Source organism: Gambusia affinis, linkage group LG05 (genome assembly GCF_019740435.1).
Source record: "Gambusia affinis linkage group LG05, SWU_Gaff_1.0, whole genome shotgun sequence".
NCBI classification, from domain to species: Eukaryota; Metazoa; Chordata; class Actinopteri; order Cyprinodontiformes; family Poeciliidae; genus Gambusia; species Gambusia affinis.
In genome coordinates this window covers 26,943,807-26,969,715 of record NC_057872.1, presented here as the reverse complement: position 1 = coordinate 26,969,715, position 25,909 = coordinate 26,943,807, and the positions used below count along the sequence as shown (strand labels likewise).

General features: G+C 37.6%; 1 protein-coding gene across 3 annotated transcripts in view; it reads left to right on the top strand.

Moving 5' to 3' along the window:
- The window catches only part of iglon5 (IgLON family member 5), a 196,706-nt gene that overhangs the window by 160,034 nt on the left and 10,763 nt on the right, over nt 1–25,909 (top strand). For all 3 annotated transcript variants that reach the window (XM_044116097.1, XM_044116100.1, XM_044116099.1), the window contains 5 exons: nt 7,605–7,683; nt 12,586–12,818; nt 15,175–15,294; nt 23,632–23,763; nt 24,036–24,156. In XM_044116097.1, the coding sequence (XP_043972032.1) occupies nt 7,605–7,683; nt 12,586–12,818; nt 15,175–15,294; nt 23,632–23,763; nt 24,036–24,156 (685 nt within the window). The remainder of the gene's footprint in view (nt 1–7,604; nt 7,684–12,585; nt 12,819–15,174; nt 15,295–23,631; nt 23,764–24,035; nt 24,157–25,909) is intronic.

Below are 25,909 nucleotides of genomic sequence, written 5' to 3'. Positions count from 1 at the left end.
AGAATTGTGGATGCAGCATGTGTACTATGAAAAGTAGCCAATGTCACATCTTTGGTAAGACACAAATGGGTAATGTGCTGCATTTGTTTACATCATGATTCAAAATGCAGCTAAATTTTAGATGAGTTAAGCATTATTTCTGTGTCAAGCAAAATGACCTTGCGGGATGAACAATGAGGTGTCAAGCCAAACTTCTTGATGCATCTGTACAGTCCCAGTGCAGCATTTATAATGGCAGAATAGATCACAGTAACAAAGTACAATTGATTTTGCTATTTCACTAAATTCCTCCGAAGGAAAAAAATCATATTTACTAGAGGAGAAAAAAATGACGTTATCAGACAGATTCAAAACAATCCATCCACCCAGACTTCTTTGACATTTTTTAGATTTCCTGTCAAGTGGAATCCTGCTGACATCCATTTTGCAGCAAGCAGTTGTGAAAAGCATGCAACCCGTATATTCGTCTTGTTGAGCTGTTTGCACGAGGCATCCAGGTGGTTTCTCGCCACTTGCTCATCACTCTCTTCCTGCTCTCCTGTTGCTCTGTCCCTGACAGGTGGTACAGAGGGTGGAAACAGCCAAGGAGGGGAGTCTGGGGTTTTATACATAGGCAATAGAGGGGTTGAATGAGTACTGAAGTGAAAAGGTGGTTAGAAAAAATGAGGGCAGGAAGAGAGGTGGACATGGGGTTGGATTTTGGCTGTCCAGAGTTAATGGGATCAGACGCTGAAGAGAAAGGGATATCGGTGCCTGTTAATGTTTAATCCCTCATCCCCAACCCCTTTGTCTCCTGCCTGCAGATCTGGCATCTGATAATCCTTGGGCTGCCTCTGTTCATCATCAAGGTGTCGAAGGGAAGGGCCCCTGTAAATATTTAATTGGCTGCAGTATTCCGGTGTTAATTATGCGGGTGTGTCTCTCTGTGATTTGTTCTCTTTTCCAGCAGCACTTTATCCTCACCACAGCATATAGATGGCTTTCTAGTGTTTCTTTTTTCATTGCCATTTATACTCATTTTTATTTAGTAAGACTTGCAAGTATCTGGTTGTACCTCTTCTTTTTCAGCTCTGCTTTAATTCTTTGAAGTGCAGTTTGATCAAGATATCAGACAAATTACTCTGAGATTTTGGTTCATATTGACATAATATCACCACACAGTTGCAGGGTGTTTGTCAAATGCATATGCATGATACAAATCTCCCTTTCCATCCCAAAGGTGCCCTTTAAAACTGAGACATGTCATTCAAAGAGGAGGACGTTAGCTGATTTAAACAATTTCACCTGAACTTCAAAACGATCACACCTGTCAACATTTTTTTGCTACTTTTTCTTTTGCGAATTTTGCGATTGGTTTCCTGTCCTTAGCTGGCAGCAATGTGTGATTTTTGTCTGACTAGTTTCAATATGTATGTTGAGATGATGTTCCTCATACCTTGATTGTAACGAGTGATTATTTGACCTACTGTTAATGTTGTCATAGTCCTTCACAAGATATGTTCTCATTATTGGAGAAAAATTCAATTAAAGCAGCTTTTAAAAATATATATTCAGACTATTGAACAGCTGTACCTAATAAAATGGAAGGCCAGTATACCACTATTACGTTGGATTAGATTCCCCTGCTGCTTTGACTGTGGTTACCATTACCTCATAATTCCCTATTCCATTACAGCTTTTCCCTCCTCTCAGTGACTTTCCTTTTTAGGTCCTCACCTCACCCTGGCTTTCTATCTTCACTTCTCCCTTCCACTTTGTGCTGCAGTGCTCTTCTTCTCTGTTTAATTTCAAAAACCATGGCAAACCTCTTTCAAACGGATTATTGTTATGGGTTCCTTTATAACCTCTGTGTCTTATCCGTCATGACATCAATCATATTTTCTGAAGTAGCGTCCCATTCTCCATATGTTTATGTGATAGTCAAGGGCAATGCAATGCAGATAAACAGTAGAAAAGCAGCCTTTCAAGGAGTTTTTGTGGTAGTTGTGCAGCTCAAAAAAGTGCTACACACAAATTTCTGCTTATAGCGAGTACAGATACAAGCAGGCTCATGTAAAAGTCAAGATAATACAAATCGTATAAAAGATGTCTGGTGGTTAGGGAACAAGCAGCCTTGAAACACTTTGACAGACTAAAAAAGTGTTCTAGAGACAAAAAGAAAATGAAATGCAAGTGACGGGATAATGGTAAAATGTCTAGACCAGTGACAGATAAAACATTATCATCAGATGAGCCAAGCATGTTTTTGCTTTCTCTGTGTATAGCAGAGCTGAATAACCAATAAAAAAACTTGCTTTACAGTGAATAATAATCTGCATTATTGTCTGCCTGCTATCCCTGCTTTTTTTAATGATGTCAAATATAAGACTCATAACTTTGTGCAGATAAAAGCTTGAGGTGTTTGGCTGAATGTGAGCATTTGTGCCTGCCTGTGTGTGTGGGCCACTGGTGGAGGTTCCATTTGTGTGCAAAGCAGGTCGTGGCAAGGACAAGAGATACCATTTGCCAAACCAGACTGTATCTGCTGTAGACAGCAGCAAGAGGGGAAATTCAATATGTTGGTGGGCAACAACATGAGAGGCCACTGCGGTGTTCGGCAGAAACATTCTACAGCTCTGTTCTACATTGGTATTTATCATTTGTTGTCAGATTTTTTTTTATTATGTTGACTCACCAGGTTTTGCTCTCAGTTTTGTTTCAAGAGTAATAAAGTAGCAAAGAAAACAGTCTTTTCATTTTGTGTTTCCCCATTTAGAGTGATGGGTTAAGCTTCCTTGTTGGGAAGCATACTCCCTTTTGGTGGCCAAGACTCCTGAATCATCCTGGTGGGTGCAGTTCAGCCTGTTTGCCAAACCCAGGAGAGAGCAGGGAAAATGAGAATTTAAGACAGTGATCTAAGGCTAAAAAAACAAAAAGACTGCTGAAGGTGACAGAGATGTTTTTGCTTTTGCAGTATGAAACTGGTGGTTGCTCTCTGGCCTCATTAGTGCTTCACTTCTTGATATTTCTTGTAATGTGCAGCCAATTTTATTGACAAATGTTGGCTTGCAGACATACTGTCATTCAGACAAATTATGATTACCTATTGTTTTATACTGCCTAGTTTGTTCTTATTTCCTATTCCTTTAGGAAACTTATAAACAACTCTGGGCAAAAACAATCATGTAATATTATTTAGTATATCTCCAGCTGCCATCTCAGTAGTTGTCTTTTCATTGTATTTTCTGTTGCAATGATACACCACATAAATTAAAGCAATCTCAAACTGGCTAATGAATGTTCAATTCAATTTAACTCAGTTTATGTACATAGCACCAATGCATAGCAAAAGTTGTCTCAAGAACAAGACAAAAATGTCTGGTTTATACGGAGAACTATAAAATCAATTATTATTTGCATTTCAATTAGATTCTAGTCAAACTCATTGCATAAGGCAAGTTGGTATGTTTTCTATCTCAGGGTGGCATGAGATCATCCATTCATCCTCTGTGTATATCCGCTTGTCCTTGCAGGCACGAGGGTGTGGTGATTACCTTCAGCAGTCATTGGGCAAGAGGTGGGGTACGCCTCGGACAAGGCAACAAAGAAACGCACAGGACTGACAACCATGGGCACACACACCCACCTGTTCAGCACTAGTTTAATACGAATAAATAATCTGATTTCAGATGATTACTTTCTCAGCATACTGAATTACATGAATGGTGTTTCTTCTTGTCATTTTGGTCCGTAGATTTGCTTGAATTGACCTAAAAATCTACATGGGCTTTTAAACATACCGTACTTCAAAGTTGCTTTTTCTGTTTAATTGAAATATTTTTTGAGAATACAGACTAATATTCTCAGAAAAATGAGAGGGCTGAGTGGTCTGACTCATTTTCTGTAAGTGTATCACTGGTCAGCCTGTATGCTCTGACCAGCCACTCTACACAAGCAGTAACTCTTGTGCATTAATTCACTCTAACAGGAAAATAGAGCATTAGCAAAGATTTTTGTTTTCTCACACACAGTCTCTGATGTAAATATTCAGCTTTAATAAATTTACACCCTTACAAACCACTGACTTCAAGGTTTGTTTTTTTTCCAACCTAAATAAAATACTTTGAGGTCATTCTGTCTCATAAGCAAATCTGTACAATTTCCCTTTCCAGTTAAAAGCTTGTATAAAAATCCAACCTTGACACCATGTGTGTATTTTTATCATTGGTCCTTCACTTCTATTGAGAACCACCAACAAAAACCAACTATAAAAATACAGAACTCTGTAGCTGTTTGATATGAAAAAAAAAAATGGTTTTACCGATGTTAATGCACAGTGGGATGCTTATCCCTCTAGTGTTCAATGGTTTTTTTACAGCAACATACACCTGCCAAGCTAATTGTGATTAATATATAATATTTGTTATGTAGTCATAGTGTCCTAAATTGGTTCAAACAGTTCATTTAAGACCTAGTGTGTGACTTTCATGTCCATGATTAGTCCATGTAAACTTCGCAACGGAACTGCATGATACTTTGTAAGGAAATCTCAGGTACAAAAGCTACTGAAATACTAGCATTTTTCATAGGGCACCTTTGTGGGAGGACGGAGGTGGTTTCCCATTGCTGAAGTACAGATCTTGTTTCACTGATGCATTCAGAGCGAGTGGCAGAGGTCAGAAGGAGTTATACAGTGCTGCAGGTGAGTGCATGAATCATTGAGTGGGGGTTTTCACATAAAAGTATATATGTGTATCTGTCTTATTTTCAATAAGAAATATGAAGGGAATCTTTTCTGATTTTGATGTCACAGTGGATTCTTTCACATGTGGTAGCTTGTGTCATTCTTTGTGTATTCAAACAGGCTTGTCTGTGATTTGTCCAGTGATTCAGTGTGAGGAAGAGGAGTACGTGGCAGATATGTTGACCTGGTTATCATGCTATGTAGCGCCTGGAAGAGAGGAGAGTGAGTGATGCATGTCTTAGAATTTGAGGTGCCAATCGAGCTGCAAAGCTGGGAATTGAGTAGGGAAATGGGAATAGCCCCTCTGCTGGTTTGTAACCTTCGAAGTGTTGTTTGGAGTTTGCATTTATCATTCATTCTAGCAAAACAAGTGAACACGTGTGTAGAATGTGTTTGCCCCAGTGTTATATTTTATTACAGGGACCATCTTTTCTTTATGTCTGTGGCTATAATTGCATCTGTGAGATGTTTTTATGACAGCGTGTCACATGTGTCTCCAAGCTCTGGAACTGAATTAAATTAACCCAAATAACGCCTGTTGTGTGGAGTACGGAGCACTTTAAAGGTAACAGCTGAAAGACAACTGACGACTAAAAAGCAGGAAAGATGAGCTCTGGTTAAGCATTGCAGAATTATTCCACAGTATTAAAAGAAAGAAAGCCTAAAACTTGTGAGCATTTTTGAATGTCAAATGCAGCTGCTAATGTACCATGCCCCTCCTTCAAGCCTTTCAGGGTTGGAGCCAGTTCTCAGATCTTTGGCCGGCCTAGATAGGAGCAGTAGCAGCAGTGGCAACAGCAGCAGCACCCATTAATGCGATTACAGCTTTTAGTGAGAGATTTTCAGGGCCAATTTTCATCCGAGGCGTCATTAGTTTGTCCTGTTTTCTTTCTCCCTGTTGGTATGTCCGCAAACAAGAATATACACAATCACTCCCATGATCTGCCATGAGCATCGCATGGAATGAAACACACACAAGTCATTCCACACATGAATATACAATTACACATGTAAGCATATAGCCTTCAGTACCACGCTTCATCCATACAAGCAAGCCAAACCTAATTTACATTTACAAAAACACAAAAGAGCCATATAATCTCACCATGAAGCTTTTCCTCAAGCTTTTGTTTCCTCCGTTCCACCACCATTTTCCCACGCACACATACCCAACCTTTGTTTTTATCTGTTGACAGCATGACACTTTGAAAAACACACTCTCACTCACTCTATGTTGTATACAATCTTACTATGTACTACTAAAATTTATCTCCTGGCTCCTTTATGTTTATTCTCTAACAATGTTTTCACTTTAAGCATTTACGCTGCCTTACAAAAGTATTCAAATGTTTTGTGTTTTTTTTCACATTTTGTCACAACGCAACTAAAAACAGCAGTGTATTGTTATCATTTTAATTAGCGCAGATGTGTAGTTGAAGCAACATAATAGATTTGATGCAGATGAAATCTATGTGGTCAGGATTTGTATTTACATTTGCCCCTTACATTAATACCTTCTATGTTGTGACGTTTTGGGTATGTCTCTACCTCTATCCCAGTTCCAAGTCTTTTTTACCCTCTAAGGGGTATTCTTCCACAATTACCCTGTGATTCGTTCCACTTCCTCTTCAACTCTAAACAGCTTCATTTTCCTGTAAATCAGCTTGAGGGGTGAGAGTGCTTATACAAGGCATTATACTGTCATTTTGTTTGTCCCGATGTCAAGGAATAGCTTGTGTTTATTAAAAAAATTATAAGTTGTTCTTTAGTATCAGTAGCAGTACTTCTTATTATGCTTTTAAGAACCTTTTGATTACTGATGCAAGATGCCCATTATAATATGAAACCCTCTCTCATTATTCTGTGTAATCAAATAATAATTCCTCAAAAACCCATGTCTAATTTAAAACCCATAGTTCTCATCTTCTTAGATGTGCATTGCATTACTTCTGGCTTTCATCTTTAGCAGGTTCTCATCTGCCATGCCGAACGTGTCGCTGACTTCTACTTAACAAACCTTGAGGTGCTTCTTAACACTTCAGCGCGGCAGCTTTATTTCATAAAGTCACCATTTATTAAACCTCAAGGCTAGGTCCCAGCAAAAGCCTATTGAGATATTGAGGTCATCTTATGGGAAAAAAGAATAAAAGATTATCAAAGATTGACTGAGCGCATGAGCCAGCATATTCAGTGTCCTGTTGTGTTTCAGCAAAGTTAGAATAAAGCGTGCCACCTGTCCTACATGGGGAGCTACCTTTTTTGGCATACAACACCACACCCATCTTACGAATGTTTTGTCTCTAATTGTCCAATGAATTTTAGCACATAATTTATGCCAACTATTTAAATCTTTTCTCTTTTTTTTGCCTGACTAAGACACTCAGAGATGCCAACTTTGTTTTTCCACTTCAGCTAATGGCTTCCAGGATGTGTTTGTTCTTGTGAGAGTTGGTGATACAGTATACGTTTGTGCTTTTCCGTGTGTGTGCTCCGGTTTGTGTTGGTAGGCAGAGTGAGCATCCCTTCTGTTACTGTTGCTGTCCCTTCATTTCACGCTCCGGCAGCTCCGCGTGAATCCTCTTCCCTTGGCTCATTATCAGTGCTGTTCAATGAACGCACATCCCACCAGAATGCTGGGTAAAACCAAATTATTATTCAAGTACGGGGGTCAGTGCAGACGTTATGGCTCTCTTTTTGTTTTGTGTAGCTATTACTTTTCCTTCAGAAGTAAGTGAGCAGGACGCAGGACACATCCGTACTACAGATTACTTGTTGAGGTATTGAATCTTGAAGCACCTGAGCTGAGATTGATGAGCAGCCATGGAGCATCTGGTATCATTATTGGACGCTCATTGCACTCTTCTCTCATTTTTCTTGGCAGGGTCCAATGTGCTCGGAGCAGAATTCATCCACCTGCCGGACAATATTACTGTGTTGGAAGGCGAAAGCGTCACTTTGAGGTAACTCCTGATCCTACAAATGCACCAGCTGATTACATTAAAAAACATGTTTGCCCTTCTGCCGCCTGTCATGCATCTTCAATTGCCAAGTCTGTCTCATAACCTCAATTTGAAGTCCTAAAATGTGCAAATATATTTAGTTTTGTCTATGTGGCTGATTGAGTAATATTAAACTTTTAAATTCATGTGCTAACTTCATTTATAGGCAACACTAATGTGCAGAGATGTACTGAATGTCTTTAAATAAATGCATCTTACACCTCCTGTTATATCTATGCAGATGACATCTTTCAAACCACACTGGTTGGATAGACTGTCCACCCTCAGATCAGTGACTTGATCTTAAGCATTTTTTTATTTTTTGATTTTAACACTTGTCATCTACATTCTTAAAACTGTCAGACACTAACTTTTTTTCATGCAGCATCTAAGGCTAATGTAAGAAATTAGAGTTGATTCCTTTCTTCACTTTGACTTGTATCTGATCAATTTCTCCTCCCTCCTTCTTTTATTTAGCAAATATTTCTAACATATGGTCTCTGGAGTGGATCTCTGGGACATTTATTAAGCATTTCTGTTATCACTCTTCTACTGAGATCATCAGTTTTATATGCAATCCATTCAGAACACAGCAACCAGAATTCCCTCTAAGTTTCATAAATGCACTCATATCACTTCAGATTTTACTATCTGGATCCCAGAAGATTAAACACCTGGATTCACCTATGAGGCCCTAACTAGCCAGGCTTATAAGAATATATATGTCTTTTGTTTTAACCACAAACAGAGCTGGATATCCTGGTTTTTCCTATTAGATTAAAAACCAAAGTGAGAGTGGGCCTTTCAGTTTGTAGTTCCTAAGCTGTGGAACAGTCTGACCCTGAAACTTTGTTTTACAAACTCTATCAGTGCTTTTACAAAATAATGAAAAACTTTTTTAATTCATCATTTTTTAAATTGTGTATGTTTATATTTGATTCAAATTTTATTTATGTTGTACAGCACTTTGTGACTTTGTTTTAGTAAAAGATGTTTTATAAATAAATATTATCTACTTTCCTCTTCCTTACTTATCAACTAAGTCAAGTTATGAGGATTATTTTAGGATTGTGAAATGTTCCGGCATGTGCATCCAAATCCTGAACTGGTATAAACCACTGCTGTGAAACAAAAAAAAAGCATAGCACAATCTCATGCTGTGCTATGCACAGTTATTCTCTGTACTGGTGCAGATTCACTCACCATGCCATGCCAAATGCTCAGAGCGACTCAAAGTGCATTCTGATCTACTTTTTAACTAGGTAAGGTAATATTTATTTGACCACTTGGGGATGCTGATAGACTAAGAGCTTTCATCTCCAGCTTATAATGTCTTCCAAGGAAACAAAAGAAGATTGTGACAACAAGACAAATGTAATTTCCCTTACCTGACGCAGTAGAACACAACAATATTCAGCACAAGCAAGTTGACATGACAGGACTTAACGCTCCACATAATTTTATTTCCACTTGTTTAATGCATTTAAGACTTGTTTTGAGGTATGCCAACATGCATAGCTAGATAAAAATATGACAGCAGCTTCACCATCCTGATCTTGGGCAAACTCAATTTATAAGAACGTTAATGGCGATTTTTTTTTAAACTATTTTCTCATCTCTGAATACCCTTTCCTTAATTAAATTGTTGGATTTTGTTTGGCCCATCCTTCTCAGAGGAGTCAATACATTTGTCCTTGTCCATGGATGGGTGAACAGCCTCTCTGTCCAAACCACACCTATCTTACTGTGCGTGATAAAGTAGAAATCACAGCTTTCCCTGACTCCCAACTGAGGGGAGGAAAAGAGCCAACTTGCTTTTTTCCCCTGGCTGTGACCTGGCTTGGCAGTACACTCAGCAATACCAAAAGGACCTCAGTCAACATAACTTAAATCACCTTTGAGTCTTCACATCTCTAACAAATATGAACAAATTTGTCTTTTAGTATCAGGCTTTTCCCTTGAAAGAAGTCAACCTTACTTTAAAATCAAACATGGTGTTGTGAAGCCAAGTACAATTCTGTCAATATTTGTCAGCATCAACAAGTCTCCACCAAAGCTGGAAATCAAAGAAGCAAGATCTATATTGTCATCAGGACATGAAGCCTGAAGCTGCTATATTGATGTTGTGAAGTCAAATACATGAGCTGTATTTTAAGCGCAAACTTAGGCAACAAAATTTGCTCTGTCAGTGTGACTTTTTTCTCTTTCATTCTAAGTTATTCTTACATTTCAATGACTTTATTATCAAGTGTAAACTACATTTCTAGAGTTGATGACTGCCACATGGATTAATCAGTGCAACTTATAATGAAAAGATATCTGCTTGGTTATAGTCTGTGTTGGTCAGTGCATAGTTGTTAAACAAAAGACTTAACTGGTTTATTTTCATGCAAATTGCTTATGCCCAAGTGACACAAATACTTGTGTTATGCCTAAGACAATGCTGTTGTGTTGGCTTTGATGCGGCCCATTAAGATGAGGCTCAGTTGATGTTATTATGGTGCTCATTTCCTCTGGGCATGCAGTCTCATTGCAACAGCATCAGTGTAGAAGTGATTAATTTTAAAAATAGATTATTAGACGATGTGTGTACATAGATAATGAGTTTTATGGAGGGATTTATCACTAGATTGTCTCTCCATTTAAACCCACAAGCTACAAACAGTGTACTAATCTTTATGTGTAGGATAAGAACACTGTGTTTTTGGGTCTCACGTCAACCTGAACATCAGATCAGTGCCTTGCAGTCTATTTGTTGAAGACTTCCAAGCTCACTTGTACTCTGGTTGTTATGCATTGTGTCGCTGCCTGTAAGTTGGCAAGTGATCTACCTCAGAGATATTTATCCGGGTCATATCAATTAAACATGAGGACTTCAGAATGCTGGTTTCTTCCTAGTTGAAGCTGGTTAAGGACATCTAGTGGCCAAGCTAAGCACTAGATGTCAAAGTTTTGGCATTTGTGTCAGGTTGTGCGCAACAAAACAAAAGTAAATTACAGAGCTCCAGCAAAAAGTGCAATATTATTTCTCATTGTTTCACAGATCTTTCAGTTTATTGCTATTAACTTTAATTTAGGGAGAAAAACTACTTTCTTGAATTTTAGACCAAATAGGTTTTCTAAATTTGCTTCCTGACAAAACAAATTACTAAACTGTGAATAATGTTATACAATCTCTTCCAATGCAATGTGTTGCTCACAAGCTGTTTTCTGACATATGACTGCTCTTAGACAGCCAAATGTGTTATCACTTCAGTCCCTTTTCTCCAGGAGTGCAGCGTAAAACGATTGAGTGCATTGCAGAATAGTTAAAGACAAATTAAAGAAAAAAGGTTGCAAAAAAAATTGCTAGACAAAGCAATGCTGATTCAGCAGATAGGGTCATTGAATGGTTTGATGGGAATGATAATGAGGTAAATGATGTGCTGTTTCCTTTGCAGTCACAGCATTTTTTCTTCATTGAACAGAGTCCTCACTCATTCTCATCGAAATAGCAACAGAAGGGCTATTTTTAGAAGAATGGAGGTCGGGTTCTTCTGCAATGCTAAAAGTTTTTGCAGAAAGCTGTCCAAGCATACATCATAAACACAATCTGTTTCATACAGCTCCTGACATTTTTCTTATGTTGCGATTCAAACTTTTAATGTATTCTATCTTTGCTTTATGTAGTAGACCAGAACAAAGTTGAACACAATTGTGAAGTGGAAAGAAACAACATTTTTATAATAAAAATTATAAAAATTGTATCCTCATGGAGCACTGTTTAATGCTTGCACTAATGTAATTGTGACACGCAGCAGAGAGCTGCAATTCAGGTGGTACTATCTGTGGACGGGATAACTTATTTTTTATGCACTCCAAAACTCTGGGCTTTGTAGATGAATGATGAGAATAAAGCCAATGATGAAAGAGGCCACTTTATGATTGTGATGCTTTTCATCAACAGGAACAGAAAACCCGGTCACAGATATGGGTGTTAAATATTACGCAGTCTTAAAAGATAACATGTTATATAGAGTTAAAGTCCAGACCTAATTTCAATTGGCAATTTGTGCCCAGACTTGAAAGTTGACATTCATACATGTCCTCCTGTATTTCTGGCTGAACTTGAACCATTTTCAAAAGAATAGACAAAAAATAAAAAATAAAAATAAAAATCAGTTTCTTACTGTTCATAGTTATGAGAAAGATACTCAAAGATGACTTGTAGCTTCTACTGTAGTAAAACGTTAGAATACCAAGTATTGGCTCAGGGGTCCTGCATGTATATGCGCATTACACATACTGTATTTTTGCTACTGAACATTTAGAAAAGCATGTATTCTTAAACTAACACTTAATAGTCGTGCTTGTCTATCAAATACAATACCAATAAAATACATATTAATACATAGTTCATATTTGAGGTTTTTTGTTTTAATGTGAAAAAAATTTAGATTGTTATTTGGTATAAATTCTTCTGCAAGTCATGTTTTTTTTTTTACTCAGTTCAAATTAGAATGGTCTGTCTTAGCCCAAATATTTGAGGTGGCCAAAACGTTTTGCATTATAATGCAAAAGTTGAATTTGGCATGAACTAAGATAAACCAAACTAACATGTTGCTTAGAAAGTGGCAATGTACAGTACAGACCAAAAGTTTGGACACACCTTTTGGACAGACCAAAAGGTGTGTCCAAACTTTTGGTCTGTACTGTACATAAAAAACTTATATGTACAATATATTTGTTTACATATTTGTTTATCCTCTGAAGCTTTGACTATGTACAGCATGTTAAGCAAGAAATGTAATCATTTTGCTGCTAGATGTTATGTTTAGAAGTGAAAATCCTGCCACTTGTAAATCACACTATGCCGTCTAACAGATGTCGGATCGACGAGGTGGTGACCCACAAAGCTTGGCTGAACCGCTCAAACATTCTTTTCGCCGGGACAGATAAGTGGTCCCTGGACAAGAGAGTGACGCTGGTCAACACCAGCAACAGGGAGTTCTCCTTCCTCATCGACAAGGTGCAAGTGACAGACGAGGGACCGTACACCTGCACCTTTCAGGCCAACAACACACCCCGCATGACCCCTGTCTACCTCATAGTCCAAGGTCAGCAGCTGAGATGTGACAACTGAATTTAAATGTGTGGCAGTTAAATGCAATAAATGATTAATAGACTGATGCATCCGGAGTCTGCATTTTTTATGTGTACTGCAATTTTAGATATTAGCTATGCAAATATAGTGCAAAAGAAATACGCATTATAGGCAAGAATGTCATTAATTTTTGACTCTTAAGAATGCATTTTAAATTAGCTTTTTTCAAGATGGAATTAATTTATTACAGATTTTTTCTATTACTTTCAAACATGTGTAAAGTAAACTCAAAATATACGCATACCAACCCATTAGTATCTGATCAAATGTCCCTCAGCAAGTTACCGACAAACAACTCAGCATTTATGGCCAGTCTTATCAGCAATCGTATAGGTTTTTTTTTTAAACTGGTTGGTTTACAGGAAAGGACTGATCTTTTGTGAATAGTTCACACATTTTTAATAGGGTTGACATCTGGATCATTCTAGAAGTTAATTGTTAGCCTGTCTTATCTGTCCTAAAACCTATTTTTTTGGGATTTATTTTTTTAACATCTTGGCAAGAAGGTAAAGTTAAGTTGAAGAATTTAGATGTGGCCATCTTTCTTCATTATGTCAACTACTTTCACCAGTATAAATGACATCTAAACCAATGCACAGTACAATAAACTGCCATCATGCTTGATAGATGACACAGTATTTGTAAGTTTGAAATCCCAAGCTTTACTTCTTAAAGTCAAGGAGGTCACTACTACCAGAGCTTTACAACAAATAAACACTGACTGTAACCGCTGAGTGTAAAGTAAACACATATTAATTTGATTTTTAAATGCAAAACTGTTTTAAACTTTGCAATTGTTATCTCAACCGTATTGAAAATCTTTAAACTGCAAATGAAAGTTAGGTCAGGACCAGATAAATAAACTTTCTGATAATAATATTCAAATATTCTGCCAGAAATATGTCAGAAGTTTGCTAATAGCTTCAAAAAGTGTGTGGTCAAGCTGCAACTTGGTAAAGAATGTTTAACAAAAATTAGATGGGATGTATTGATTTATTCATTCAAGCTTGTACGTAAGATTTTGGAATGAGTATTTCAAATGTATCTGAATTATTTTAAAAATTCATACCAGTGGAAGTATTTCAACTAAACTAAATTATAGATGTTATTATTGATAGAAATTGTTATGATATAAGTATTTAGGTCATAATTACTAACAGAAAACAGCATAGCAGGTGACACGGACCATGAAGGTGTCCTGTAGAAGAACTTAAATGCATTTCTTATTTTGTTTCTACAGCCTGCTAACTTTCCATTAATCGTAAACAGAATTGTGGACATGCTTTGAATGAATGAGCATCTGTGTTGAGTAGATTAAATGCACAGGAGGCAGTCCAACTGTCTGACTAAATACAGTGACTGTCAGCGTAGGCTCATGACTGAGGCCAAGTCATCACGTCAGGGACTCAGTGTAGTGAAACTGACTGATCTTGAGTGACACAAAGTATTGATGCAGGATTGCCAGGAGGGCCTCACACCCCCTATTTACAGTTTATGGTCTGATAAATTGCTGTATTCATAAAATAGTTATACATTACTAGCAGAATAAAACTACTGCTAGCTGTATTAGTTACATTTTGCTTAAATATAAATGATAAGGGTTGGTCACAGGTGAATATAAACCACTTTACTAACACATTTAAAAGCAGCTATGTCTGCAGGATCTGAAAGCTGGCAAGGATGACTGTTTATGTTCAGTTCCAAGTTTCCTCCAACTGAAGTCAGAGCTTGGTGGTACACAAAATAATTGTACCCCCGGGCAGTAGGAGCATTGCAATCTGTGCTTTATCACTGCAAGCTTTCCACTCCAGAAAGACATAATATGAAAATCCTCAGTTGTTGTTACACATTTCTGATCCAAGCTCATTAAAAATAATGATACACGGTCATTTAAATTCAAGGTCCATCATGATATCAGACTAAGAACATATGTAGTGCAGCAGTACTTTGAGTTTAGGGTCATTATGTTAAAGGGATACAAGAAAAAAAACTCATCCAACAAGTGAGTAACCTAATAGATGTTCTTTCTAGCTAAGGATGAAATGAGATCAAATGTTAGAAGGAGGGAATTTTAATGTTCATTTGCAGGAGCTTAAAGATCTATTTCATTTTAAGTAGATGGTCAACCAGATTGTTGCACAGTTCAGTAAGCACCCAGGCTCAGATCATTAATCAGCTGATTGCCTGTCTGTCTGAAACGCAAAGACCTTAACACCTTAATAAACTGCAAGGCCAAGCCTTATCAATAATTTATGAGAATGAAAGGTTATTTTGAGGTCGGGTTTTAATGGTGAAATCTTGTTTTTCAGTACCAGCAAGAATCGTAAACATCTCAAAAAGCGTGTCAGTGAATGAGGGAGAGAATGTAAACCTTTATTGTCTGGCCGTCGGCCGGCCGGAGCCCACAGTCACATGGAAGGACCAGAAATGTAAGCTACTGATTCTTGTTTTCTTGTTGTTACATCCAGATATCTTATGTTAACACCCTTGCCTTTATCTCCCAGTCTATGCGCTCATCCCTGTCCATATTCTGCCAGCTGAAGTCCATCCATGCTCTCTTTAACAACCTGCAGGCTTATCAGCATTCAGTTTGCGTCCATCTCTTTATCCTTTCTCCCTGTGTCATGTCTCTTAAATCTAACTGTTTATTCTGTCCCCTGCCTAAATCATTTTGCATTTCTCCTAATGTTTTGTCCTGAATACCCGCACATTACACATAATTATTCCCACTGCACCACCTATAATTGTCAACATCTGTCTTCATCCACCCTTTCAGCCTGCACCGCATTGGCTGCATGGCTACTATGGGCTAGAAATCTGACCATTTTTGCTTCAAGAATCATGAATTCATGATTCTTGATATTATGAGTGCAGTTTTTATAGCATACAAGCTCACGTCTTTGTTGTTATCAGTTCAGATTGAGACAAAGCAATCTCTGCATTGCCTCTGGAAAGTGTCAAATGTAAGACTTTGCAGCTCTAAATGGGAGTAGAAAAACATGACTGTTAGGTAAATAGTCTTTCTAAATTGTCCTTAGGTGTGAGTGTGTGAGCATGGTTGTGCTTCTCTATGTTCCCCTATGATGATAAGCGACCTGTCCTAGTTGTGTCCTTACATCTCATCCAACTACAGCTTTTTAACAACTGAAGGCAGAAACCTGTGATTCTAGTGGTTCAGCTTTTGAAGCTGCTGTGTGGTTTGCCTGATGGGAACTGTTTAGTTGGAAAGAGAGTGAGGACAAAATTTATGTCCCTATAACTACTCTAAGCTCTGAACGGAGGATAGAGTCCACTAAATTTCTCAGCTCACTGCTGAAAAAAACCCTCACTATCCTTTGTTAGGATCTCTTCTCTGTAATTTTGAAACTACAGTTATACAAACAAAATACATGTTATGGTTCAGGGATTAATGTTTAATATTGAATGTTACTCAGATTTAAATTGTACTAAATTGAAATATTAAGCTTTGGATAGAGTGATATCTTCTTCTGGTATTGATTGTCATGATGCGCGGTGTGAGGTGGTGAGGCAGACGCTGAAGACCCAGGTAGAAAATGAAGAAACGATGATTTAATGATGAATTCAGAGAAAAACAACAATCCCAAGTCCAGGCAGCACAGATAAAGAGCGGAAGGCTAAGGCTCAAAAAACTGGTAGCAACAGACATAAACAGACAGCTTCACAAGACAGATACGACAAGGACCCGACAAAGAACATGGAACACAGGAGGCATTAAATACACAGAGGATAATCAGGGAACGAGACACAGCCAGGAACATTCAAGGGGTAGACAGGACAACACAGAGATGCAATAAACTGAAAAACGACACATAAAAACCTAACTTAACACAGAGAAAAACCAAATCCTTACATTGAGGTATGTAACAAGAGGATTCTGATTTGATCATGTGACGTATTTAATGAACACAATGTTTCCTATGTATCTCTTGGTCATTCAGCTCAGATACACAAATTGCTATCTCTTTAGTGTTTTTGAAGAGCTATAGCATTTAAACTATAGAACCAAGTGATCCCACCCATTGGAAGGGTGCCTGTTTTTCATCTGTACAATTTTTATTTTGTAATTTCTGCTGTTGTTTCACATTTCTGTGCTACTTTATGTATTGCACTTTGTTCAACAACATTAAGGCAAACTATATTTGACATTTGCTTTGTTGCATTATGTTTCCAGCAGTGTTCACCCTCACACTGTCTACTGCTGGATGATGTTTTGTTTTTAAAGTTGCTTTGTAGATAATAATAAGCAGCAGGATAGTATTAATAAATAGGTCAGTGTGAACAACTACTGAAACATACTGTAATTATACTGCAAGGCAAATATATTCATAAACAACTGTACTGGCGTATGTACAGTCAGCTATAGGCTTGCTCAAAGGTCGGATCCCCCTCCTCTCCTGTGTTCCTACCTGTGTTTGCCCTTCTTCGCACAAGTATTGTTTGTGATGCTGCACAGTAGAGTACAGTACCTCGGGCAGGGACAAGCCCAATGGAGATCATACACACCCACAGAAACACAGAAGTAAACAGGAGAAAAAGAAAGCACGCATGAATGCACACCTGCAACAAACACACATAGACACAACTCCGCATCACAAACTCTGTGCGGTTGTCCTCACTTGAAAGCCTACAGCATTTCTCCTCTGTCAGCAGTAATCCTCCCTCTCTAGCCGCCCCCATCATCTCATCCTCCCTCCCTTCCTCTACCCCCTCATAACCCCTCAGTGAGCAGAGAATGAGATAGCACCCACATTGCTATTCCATGGGAGTTTCTACAACCAAGCCATCAGTTGTAGGAGACCAGGGGTTGCTGTAGATAGGGGATGGGGGGGTTGTTGAGCCCAAAGAAACAGCAAGAAGCTGCTAGCCATCTGTCCCCATTACTCAGAGACTGCAGAGAAAAACTGCAGGGAGAGCATTCTGGAGAAGAATCTAAGTTGGATGGAGTGTGTGGGCGTGCATGTGTGTGTGTGTGTGTTGATGTGTGAATTTACACCAGGAGGCTGTGGATTAGGAGGAGCCGGAGGACCTCAGAGGTCACAGGAACCTGCGTAAAGTCCCTGAAACCTTCGGTGTGTGTCTGCAGTGTCCTGAGATCTTACCTGCATGCTGCAGTGAAACTGTGCTGCACTATTATTTTCAGGTGCTGCCTTCTTTATCTTAACCGAAGCACAGATGTGATCTTTGACTCACCCAAACCTGAGCTCCATCATTTACCCACACAGCAAAAAACACTTGTCATTTTGTCAAATAGAGCCTCAGTTGCAATTCTTTAAAGTAGAAAGACTTAACCTGAACATACTGTATGTCAAGGAAGATGGTGAGATGATGAGACATGAGCTTGTAAATCAAACTAAATTGTCAATAATCCTATTCTTTATTTTATTTTATTTTTTTCAGAGTTTAAAGGCAGAATAAAACAAAAGACACTCAGTCAGTCAATAATGAGTCACTCAGCCAGTTATAGTTGTATTCAGTTTTTTAATAAGTATTTCAAAATTTCTGATTATCTTTAAACTCCATACTCATAATAAATAGCATTTCATTAGGTTAAACCGCACTTCAATGATGCGTACAAAGAGGACAGTGGTAGTAAATTAAATGCCTTGGCTGCTATTCTAATGGAGAGAAAAAGCAGGATCAGCAGAGGTCACATCTGGACAAGGCAAATGTTTTTGCAGAATTTTATTTTACTTTTTTTTTTTTTTTAATTGTTAAAAAGAACCAAAGTTCCCTTTTTCATCACAAAAGACACTTCAGAAGATTTTTGCCAGGGGGCAAGCTTTCATTCATCTATACCAACTTCAATTCTGTTTGAGAAGCTACCAAAAGAAAAATCTTCCTTCTAAACCAAGCATGTGGATTTCAAAGTTCATATGCAAATGTGGTAAAATGTTGACAAGAAAAGTTCTCAAGGAAGTACTAAAAGTGCATAGACATGAGAGACTTTTTGCACTTCAAATTAAATCAACTCTTTCATGCAAGAATGGAAGGAGCAGGATACAGTAATCATCAACGAGCTGTGGTTCTTCCCTAAATTGGGCCTCATATAACCTATGTAAAACAGATCAGCATATACCAGCCTCTTTGTTCATGGCAGCAGATGTGGGACAAGTGTATTGCTCTTTACTTTGGCACAGTGTAGGTGTTAATGCCTGACCTTTTTTATTTTACTTTATCACTGGTAAACAACACTCTTGTTTGTTTGTCTTGAGTTATAAAACCCATCATGGCTTCTGCTAGTAACCTTAGTACATCAGTGGACTTTGAACTGCGGGTAATTACCTCAGGCAAAATCTTGTTTACTGTTCATAGCAGGATTTGTGATAAAACACAAGATGTTTTGACAGGCCAAAGGTGTTACTGCTTGTATTGGACAGCCAAACAAGTGCAGATTAATACTGGACATATTTTTGTTGGAGTTAGCATCAGTGGAAAAATGGTTATTGGCATTTTGTTTTGTTGTTAGTGTCTCCTGGGAATGATTCTGTCTGCATGACAAAGTATGTAAAGCAATGGGGGCTTTTTGTTATCTTGATCATAGTTCCAATAGTTGCAAATTTGCAAAATTTTACTATATTTTCATTTTGTGTTTTCTGAAAAAATAAAAACTGTGCATGTACTCTCTTATCCTAAAAAGAGGATTGCCGCTTCGTTTCATCTGCTTTCTGTCTTTTATTATTTTTATATTAATTATTGTTATTTATGATTGTTATTGCGATAGACTCCAATTAACAGCACTCGTTTTTTTAGTTTTACATAAATCTCTTCTGAGTCTCTATAACTGGATATGAATACCATTTCTGAATCTAAATCTGAACTAAAACGTGGTGACAGCACATACTAGGATTTATGGGTCCGAAGCACAAATGATACATGATTTACAGTCATAAAAGTGTTGCACCAAAACTTCCAAACAGGACTTATGACTTAATAAAACTTTGTTTTTTTTCAAGGGAATAAATTGCCTTGGTCTCAGCAGAATATTTTTTCAAATATTTTAATACATAATGTACTAAAAATCTTCTACAGTAAGTTTTTCATAAGTCAACTTTTCAAAGGTGTAGACCGAGACTGCTTCTGTCTCACTTTTGTTAGAGCAATTATTTTCAACTGAGACAATGATGCATCTTGATTACTGTTCCCTAATGAATCTAAGTGATGAATTTCAGCTCTCAGTTTATTACAGTGATAATGATAAATGTTCTCAAAATGCAGCTAAAGTCCCCAAATCAGTCTGCAGAATGTTAATCAACAAGTCAATTTACCGATCCTTACCTAATTTAAATGTTTTGATGAAATTATTAGTAAAAACATGTTCCTAAGCATTTTAAATTGTTTATAAAATCTAATTTAGCTGTTTAGAGTGGCTAAATTACTGAAATAAAGTGGCAGTTGTCACATTTGAAAATTCACCTTTTAATCTGAGTACATTTTCTTACACAAAAAACGATCCATGTCGAGTATTGTTTTTTAACAAAATTACAGATGGAGAAAGTATTAGCGGAAATCCTTTAAAATAGATTTAACTGAAGTATATTTACTTAAAAGTTACTTAAAGTTTTCTAAACTTTGCTGCAGACATTGTAAGTTCAAGGCAGGTGGCCTATATCGGGGCTTCAAATACTTACATCCAATGTACAAGGTAATGTCATATATCTTTTATAAAAGACCGACCTAATGTGAATTATGGTGGAGGATCCATGATGCTATGGGCTTTTTCATCTTTTAAATGTTCTATTTACCTTGTTAGATATGATACTGGGGTTTACTGTAAATTCAACATTTTAAATTAAAATCAACATTTTGAATTAAAATCTGGCAACATCTGGCAGAAAACTGAGAGTAAGTCGTAATTTTGTATCAATAGAATATTGACAGAAAAATCTTGCCAAAGCAGGAATTGATAACCAAACAACAAAATCAAGCTGCTTCCAGGATCAATAAGGGTAGGACTAGGGTCAGACACCAGATTTAAATCCTGTTGGGACTCACGGCTCCTTATGAACTAGAAAATTGTGCAAAAGAGAAATGGTAAAATATAACTCTGTCTTTTATTAATATTCTCTTTTTCAGCCTAACTTAAGTCCTCTTTGCCATCACTGTAGTTTTTGTAATGGAAGCAGATCAGAGAAGCCCAGAAATCAAGCACCCTGAAGATCCACTCAGACTCTCAGCGCCGTCGAAAAATAGTGCACCATTTCACTGCTGGGGAAAGCCAAGAGTCCTGATCCTTTCCCCCATTTTTGTTCATTCATACTGCTCCCTTTCCCTCTCCTCCAAGGTGGAATCCAATTATCTCTGGTGGTCAGGAGTTAGGCTCCTTCAAAAGCCTTAAGTGGTTGATGGAGCTGTATTTTACTGACCATTGTAGGAGTGCCAGAGGCCATCTGCTAAGATATGATCACCCGCCAAAGTGCAAAGAAATGTGCAAGGCATGTTCGCAGATCTCAGGGGAAGGAGCAAGAGAGGGGCTGTCATATTACATAATACAGTGTGTAGGAGCTGCCAATGAGTTTTCAGTAAAAAAAAGACCAAGTATATCAAAATCCCCACTTGACACATTACCGTTCTCCTCTGTTTGGCTTTTTTTTTCTCCATCCTACTCACATTTCATCTCTGCATCTTCTTCCAAGTGTTGCATATTATCAGTCTTTATGTCATCAATGTAAAGGACTTGTTTACTCCAATGTGTCATTTAAATTGTCAACTTTATTTCTTACAACTGCTGTTAATGTCAGTTTACAGTGAGTCAGAAAAATCGTCATGGCCCTGTTAAAATGCCAGATTTATTTGTTTACAAGTTTGTTTTAAATGTGACATTAATTAAGAGAAAAAATAATTACCAACTTTTTTCAACTTTAATGTCACTAATAAGAACAGTGACATTTATTGGGTTGAAAAATAACAACTGAGGAACTAAAGGCAAGGGGTTGTGTTAATATGAACACATTTAAGCTCCTACTTCTTCAATCATCTTTTACTGTTAACACAGTAGCCAGTCTTTTCTCCAGCACAAGTCAATGAGAATAACACATCTTGGCATATTCATCTAAACGTTGCAAAAAATCTTCAGATTTGCTAGATTTTGAGGGCATATTTTCTGCTTATCTCACTTTAGATTATTAGGTTCCTAAAATATCCATCCATTTTTTATTCACCCTTTGTCCCTAATGGGGTCGGGAGGTGCTGGTGCCTATCCCCAGCTAATGTTCCGGGCGAGAGGCGGGGTACACCCTGGACAGGTCGCCAGTCTGTCGCAGGTTCCTAAAATATTTGAGTTGAATTTCATAGGTCATAGGTCACATTAAAGGAAGAAATATGCTCTGCAGTGATTTGTCTTGTAATAATATATTTTTTATTTTTTATAAAATAAGTCTGCTATTTTAAAAGGTGTACTGACATTTTATATTGTTCCTGTCTGCTTAAAAAAAATGTCACAAAAGACCAACAGTGTACTTTGTTCACTAATGGAATGAGTGAATAACATTGCAACCACCCGACCACAACACTTAGCGTCTGCCTGCCATCTCTTGGGTGGCACATGCAGTCGTCAGAGTGTCGGCGTTCTCCGCTCAGCCACAATGGATCGTCTTCAGCTCAGTAGCCTCACTAATAATCCTCCAGCATAATCTTCAATTAGAAGCGCAGCACTAATCTCTGACAGGAATAATTGTAGCGTTTAGTGTCTTTTTGGTGTTTGTGTGTCAGTGTTGTTTTTAAATTTCCTGCTGCAGAGTTCATGATGGGAGCTAAAGGTCTACAGACTGATAGGAGATTGGTGGAATTTTTTGTTTGTTTGTATTCCTTAGAGGAGGGTTCAAATAGAAAGGTATGTAGCAAATTAAAAGATGGATTTCCTTGTTAACTGTGAAGTTATATGTTATGCTGTGCCACACAGTCTGGCTTCTTTAATTGGTTAAAGACGAAGAAAAAATAGGCCTGATGACTTTAAGGGATAAGAGACAGCTGACTGCTGAGGCTGACTGGATAGAATGAGTGCGCCGTCAGTGTTGTTCCTTTTTTTTTTTCCTGTCTCAGTCTCAGTCTCTGTCACTGTCGAGCCAATAACATCTCTTCCCCCCACATGAAGGAGCAATAACTCGCAGTCTATTCCCTCGACTCTCCACCTCTGAAGAGATGTTCGTCGCCCCAGGAAAAGCGCTAGACTGACTAATTTGGTTTTAGCTGCACCTGGGAGTTTGTCAACATCAAACAACCGCCAAATATTCTTCTCACCATGTAATGTGGCGAATTAGCTATTACACCCCGGCTCATCCAGTTGTTTGTTAAAAAGTGTCCAAGTTCCCCTGGCATTTCAAAAGTAATAGTGCCACTTACGTCAGAGGGTGTTAGTTTCTCTAAATGAACCAGTGCAATTACTTTCTGTCGCTGTCGAACCAGCCACTGGCAAAACCTGCAATATGATCAATTTTTCTTCATTACAAATGTTTCATTAGTGTCTGTTGATAAATTCATTATCATCCTTTTCATCATGTCATTATGGCTTTAATTATCATGATATTGATTTCCATCACATCACCCATCTTCCTATATCAATATTCCCCGGTAGAATTGAATGATGCTTCATTTGCAGTTATTTGCGTGTTGGCCTTCTGCATGCTCTTAAACTGTCTAAAGCTGGAAGGGCATATGCTGTACTTCAAGTAGTGAGCCGTAAATCTGCAGATTGAGTCACCTTGCTCTTGATGTATTGTGACCTTTGACTTTACCCTTTCTGTAATTAGATGGACTGGTGAGTGAGGGGGAGTTCTTAGATATCACGGAGATCAAGAGGCAGCAGGCTGAGGACTATGAATGCATCACCCACAACGGTGTGGCTCCACCTGACCAGCAGAAGGTCAGAGTCACGGTAAACTGTAAGTACTACTCTGTTTGCAGGACACAAAAGCCCAGTGGCCGTAATCCAGCTCAACCTCATGTGCATAATTATGTATTAATAGTATATGTTAATGTTGTGAATGCATTAGTCTCTACACATTTTAATTTCATTCTCTGTGGGCATTTTTCAACCTTGTACGCAACCCCTATCAGATCTGATTTGATTATTCAGTAAAAAGTGGTGTGTACTAATTACTGAATTATCTCTTGCTGATTTTATTTTTCTACTTTTTTTATTTTTTTCCACCAGACCCTCCGATGATCACAGACATGAAAAACATGCCTGCAAATCTAGGGAAGACAGCCATCTTGAGGTGTGATGCAATGGCAGTCCCATCAGCTACATTTGAGTGGTACAGAGACGATCATAGGTAAGGTTACAGAGCAAATAGGTCAGGGTTGTTGAGATTATTTCTCTATGACCATATGAAACCACCATAAAACCTTTTAGAGTCTACATGGATCCATTTTGATAAATACTCTTCATAAAACCATTATCTAAGGTTTTACACGTCTGATTTTCTGAACCATCTTTCTTGTGGTGACGTTGATTCATATTGTACATCTGCTATAAAAATGTGGTAAATAGGATTTCTTATGACTTTCACTCAAAAACAAGGTACTTCTCACAGATACAGATACATAGAGGCAAAATTTGAAGAAGACATTGCTAAAAGTCAACCTGTTGGCAGATTCTGCCTCTTTAGCTGAGGATTTCTGCAGCTCCTCCAGTGATTCCATGGGCATGCTTTTCTGATTACTCCTTTTCTTGTCCACCCTGTCAGTATGGTCATGTCTTGATTGTAGCTGTTTCAAAATCTTTTCATATTGAGATGATGCACTGAACAGTACTCTGAGATATTAAAAGTGGTGCTGCTTTTCAAGATAATCCTGCTTTAAACTTCTCTACAACTTCATTTGACGGTGAATCTTTTCAGATTTATGTTTGTCAATGTCAGAAAAATGCTAAGAGGCTTAAGTTCAATTGATAACGATGTATAGCTAAAATGTTTATGCAACTATATTACACTGCAGTATTTGTCAGCTCCATGTCAGCTCATTAATTACTCTTTTATTAAATGCAATTTGAAAAAATAATTGTACTAATGTTATTAGCTAAATGTTAATATATCAAGGTCCTGGCATTAACAAGTAGTTGGGATTATTAGAAGGTTATTAAGAAAATCTTACAATTATGTAAAAATAAAAATCTGTGCTTATTTTACATTAAATGTAAGTCAGTTATGATTAAGGAGTGTCCCCATATGTCGTTAAGGCGCCAATGTGTTTGAATAGTTGTACTTCAATTGTCTTCTCTAACACTTGTCTTTTGGGCCTAGTTTTTTTTCTTTACAAGAGTCACTAAATATGTCAGCAAATTCTCCCCTTCAAGAATTGAGGCTAAAATAGTGTAGAAACAAGCTGGTGACACATAGAGCATTAATGGGATGAACACTCAGAAACATAAAGTTTGTTTGTGATGTCGTTGGGAGATAATGTATTCCATCTTAACTCAATATCTAAATGCAAATAAGCGATTGTGGATTTTTGTGAAACATCTTTTAGGCATTACATTTCTCAGAGGGTTGGATTGATGGGTTCTTGGGCCACAACAATTCCTTGATTAATGATGACAGAAAAAGTGACATAGAAAACTATGAGCGCATTGTTTACTCTGATTGAGAGGCAGGAAGAGAGTAAATTAGGTATGCACAGTTAAAGGAGGTATATGAGTTGGTACAAGACTATCAACTTCATTAACTTTGAGTAATAGTCTAATTTATACCAGATATGTGTTGATTCTGATGAGAATGAGTTGTTTTTGATGAAAACACAGAGTTAGTAATTGAAAGGAATGCTTATCCATATAATTCAACCTAAACTTTGGTGAACTGAGATGTCAAGCTGACCCGGCACTGGTATGGTGGCCTTGTAAGTAAACAGGATTTTGAGAGGCTCAATTTGAAAGTTAAGCTTGAGAACAAATTTGTATTCATGGCATTTGGCTAAACTGTAGCATTTATATAAAACTTGAGTATCAAGCAGGCCTAAAAGCTTAGTACTGGTAGTTCAGTTTTTTGTTTTTTTTGTTTGTTTGTTTTTTTTCCACATTTTTGAACACAT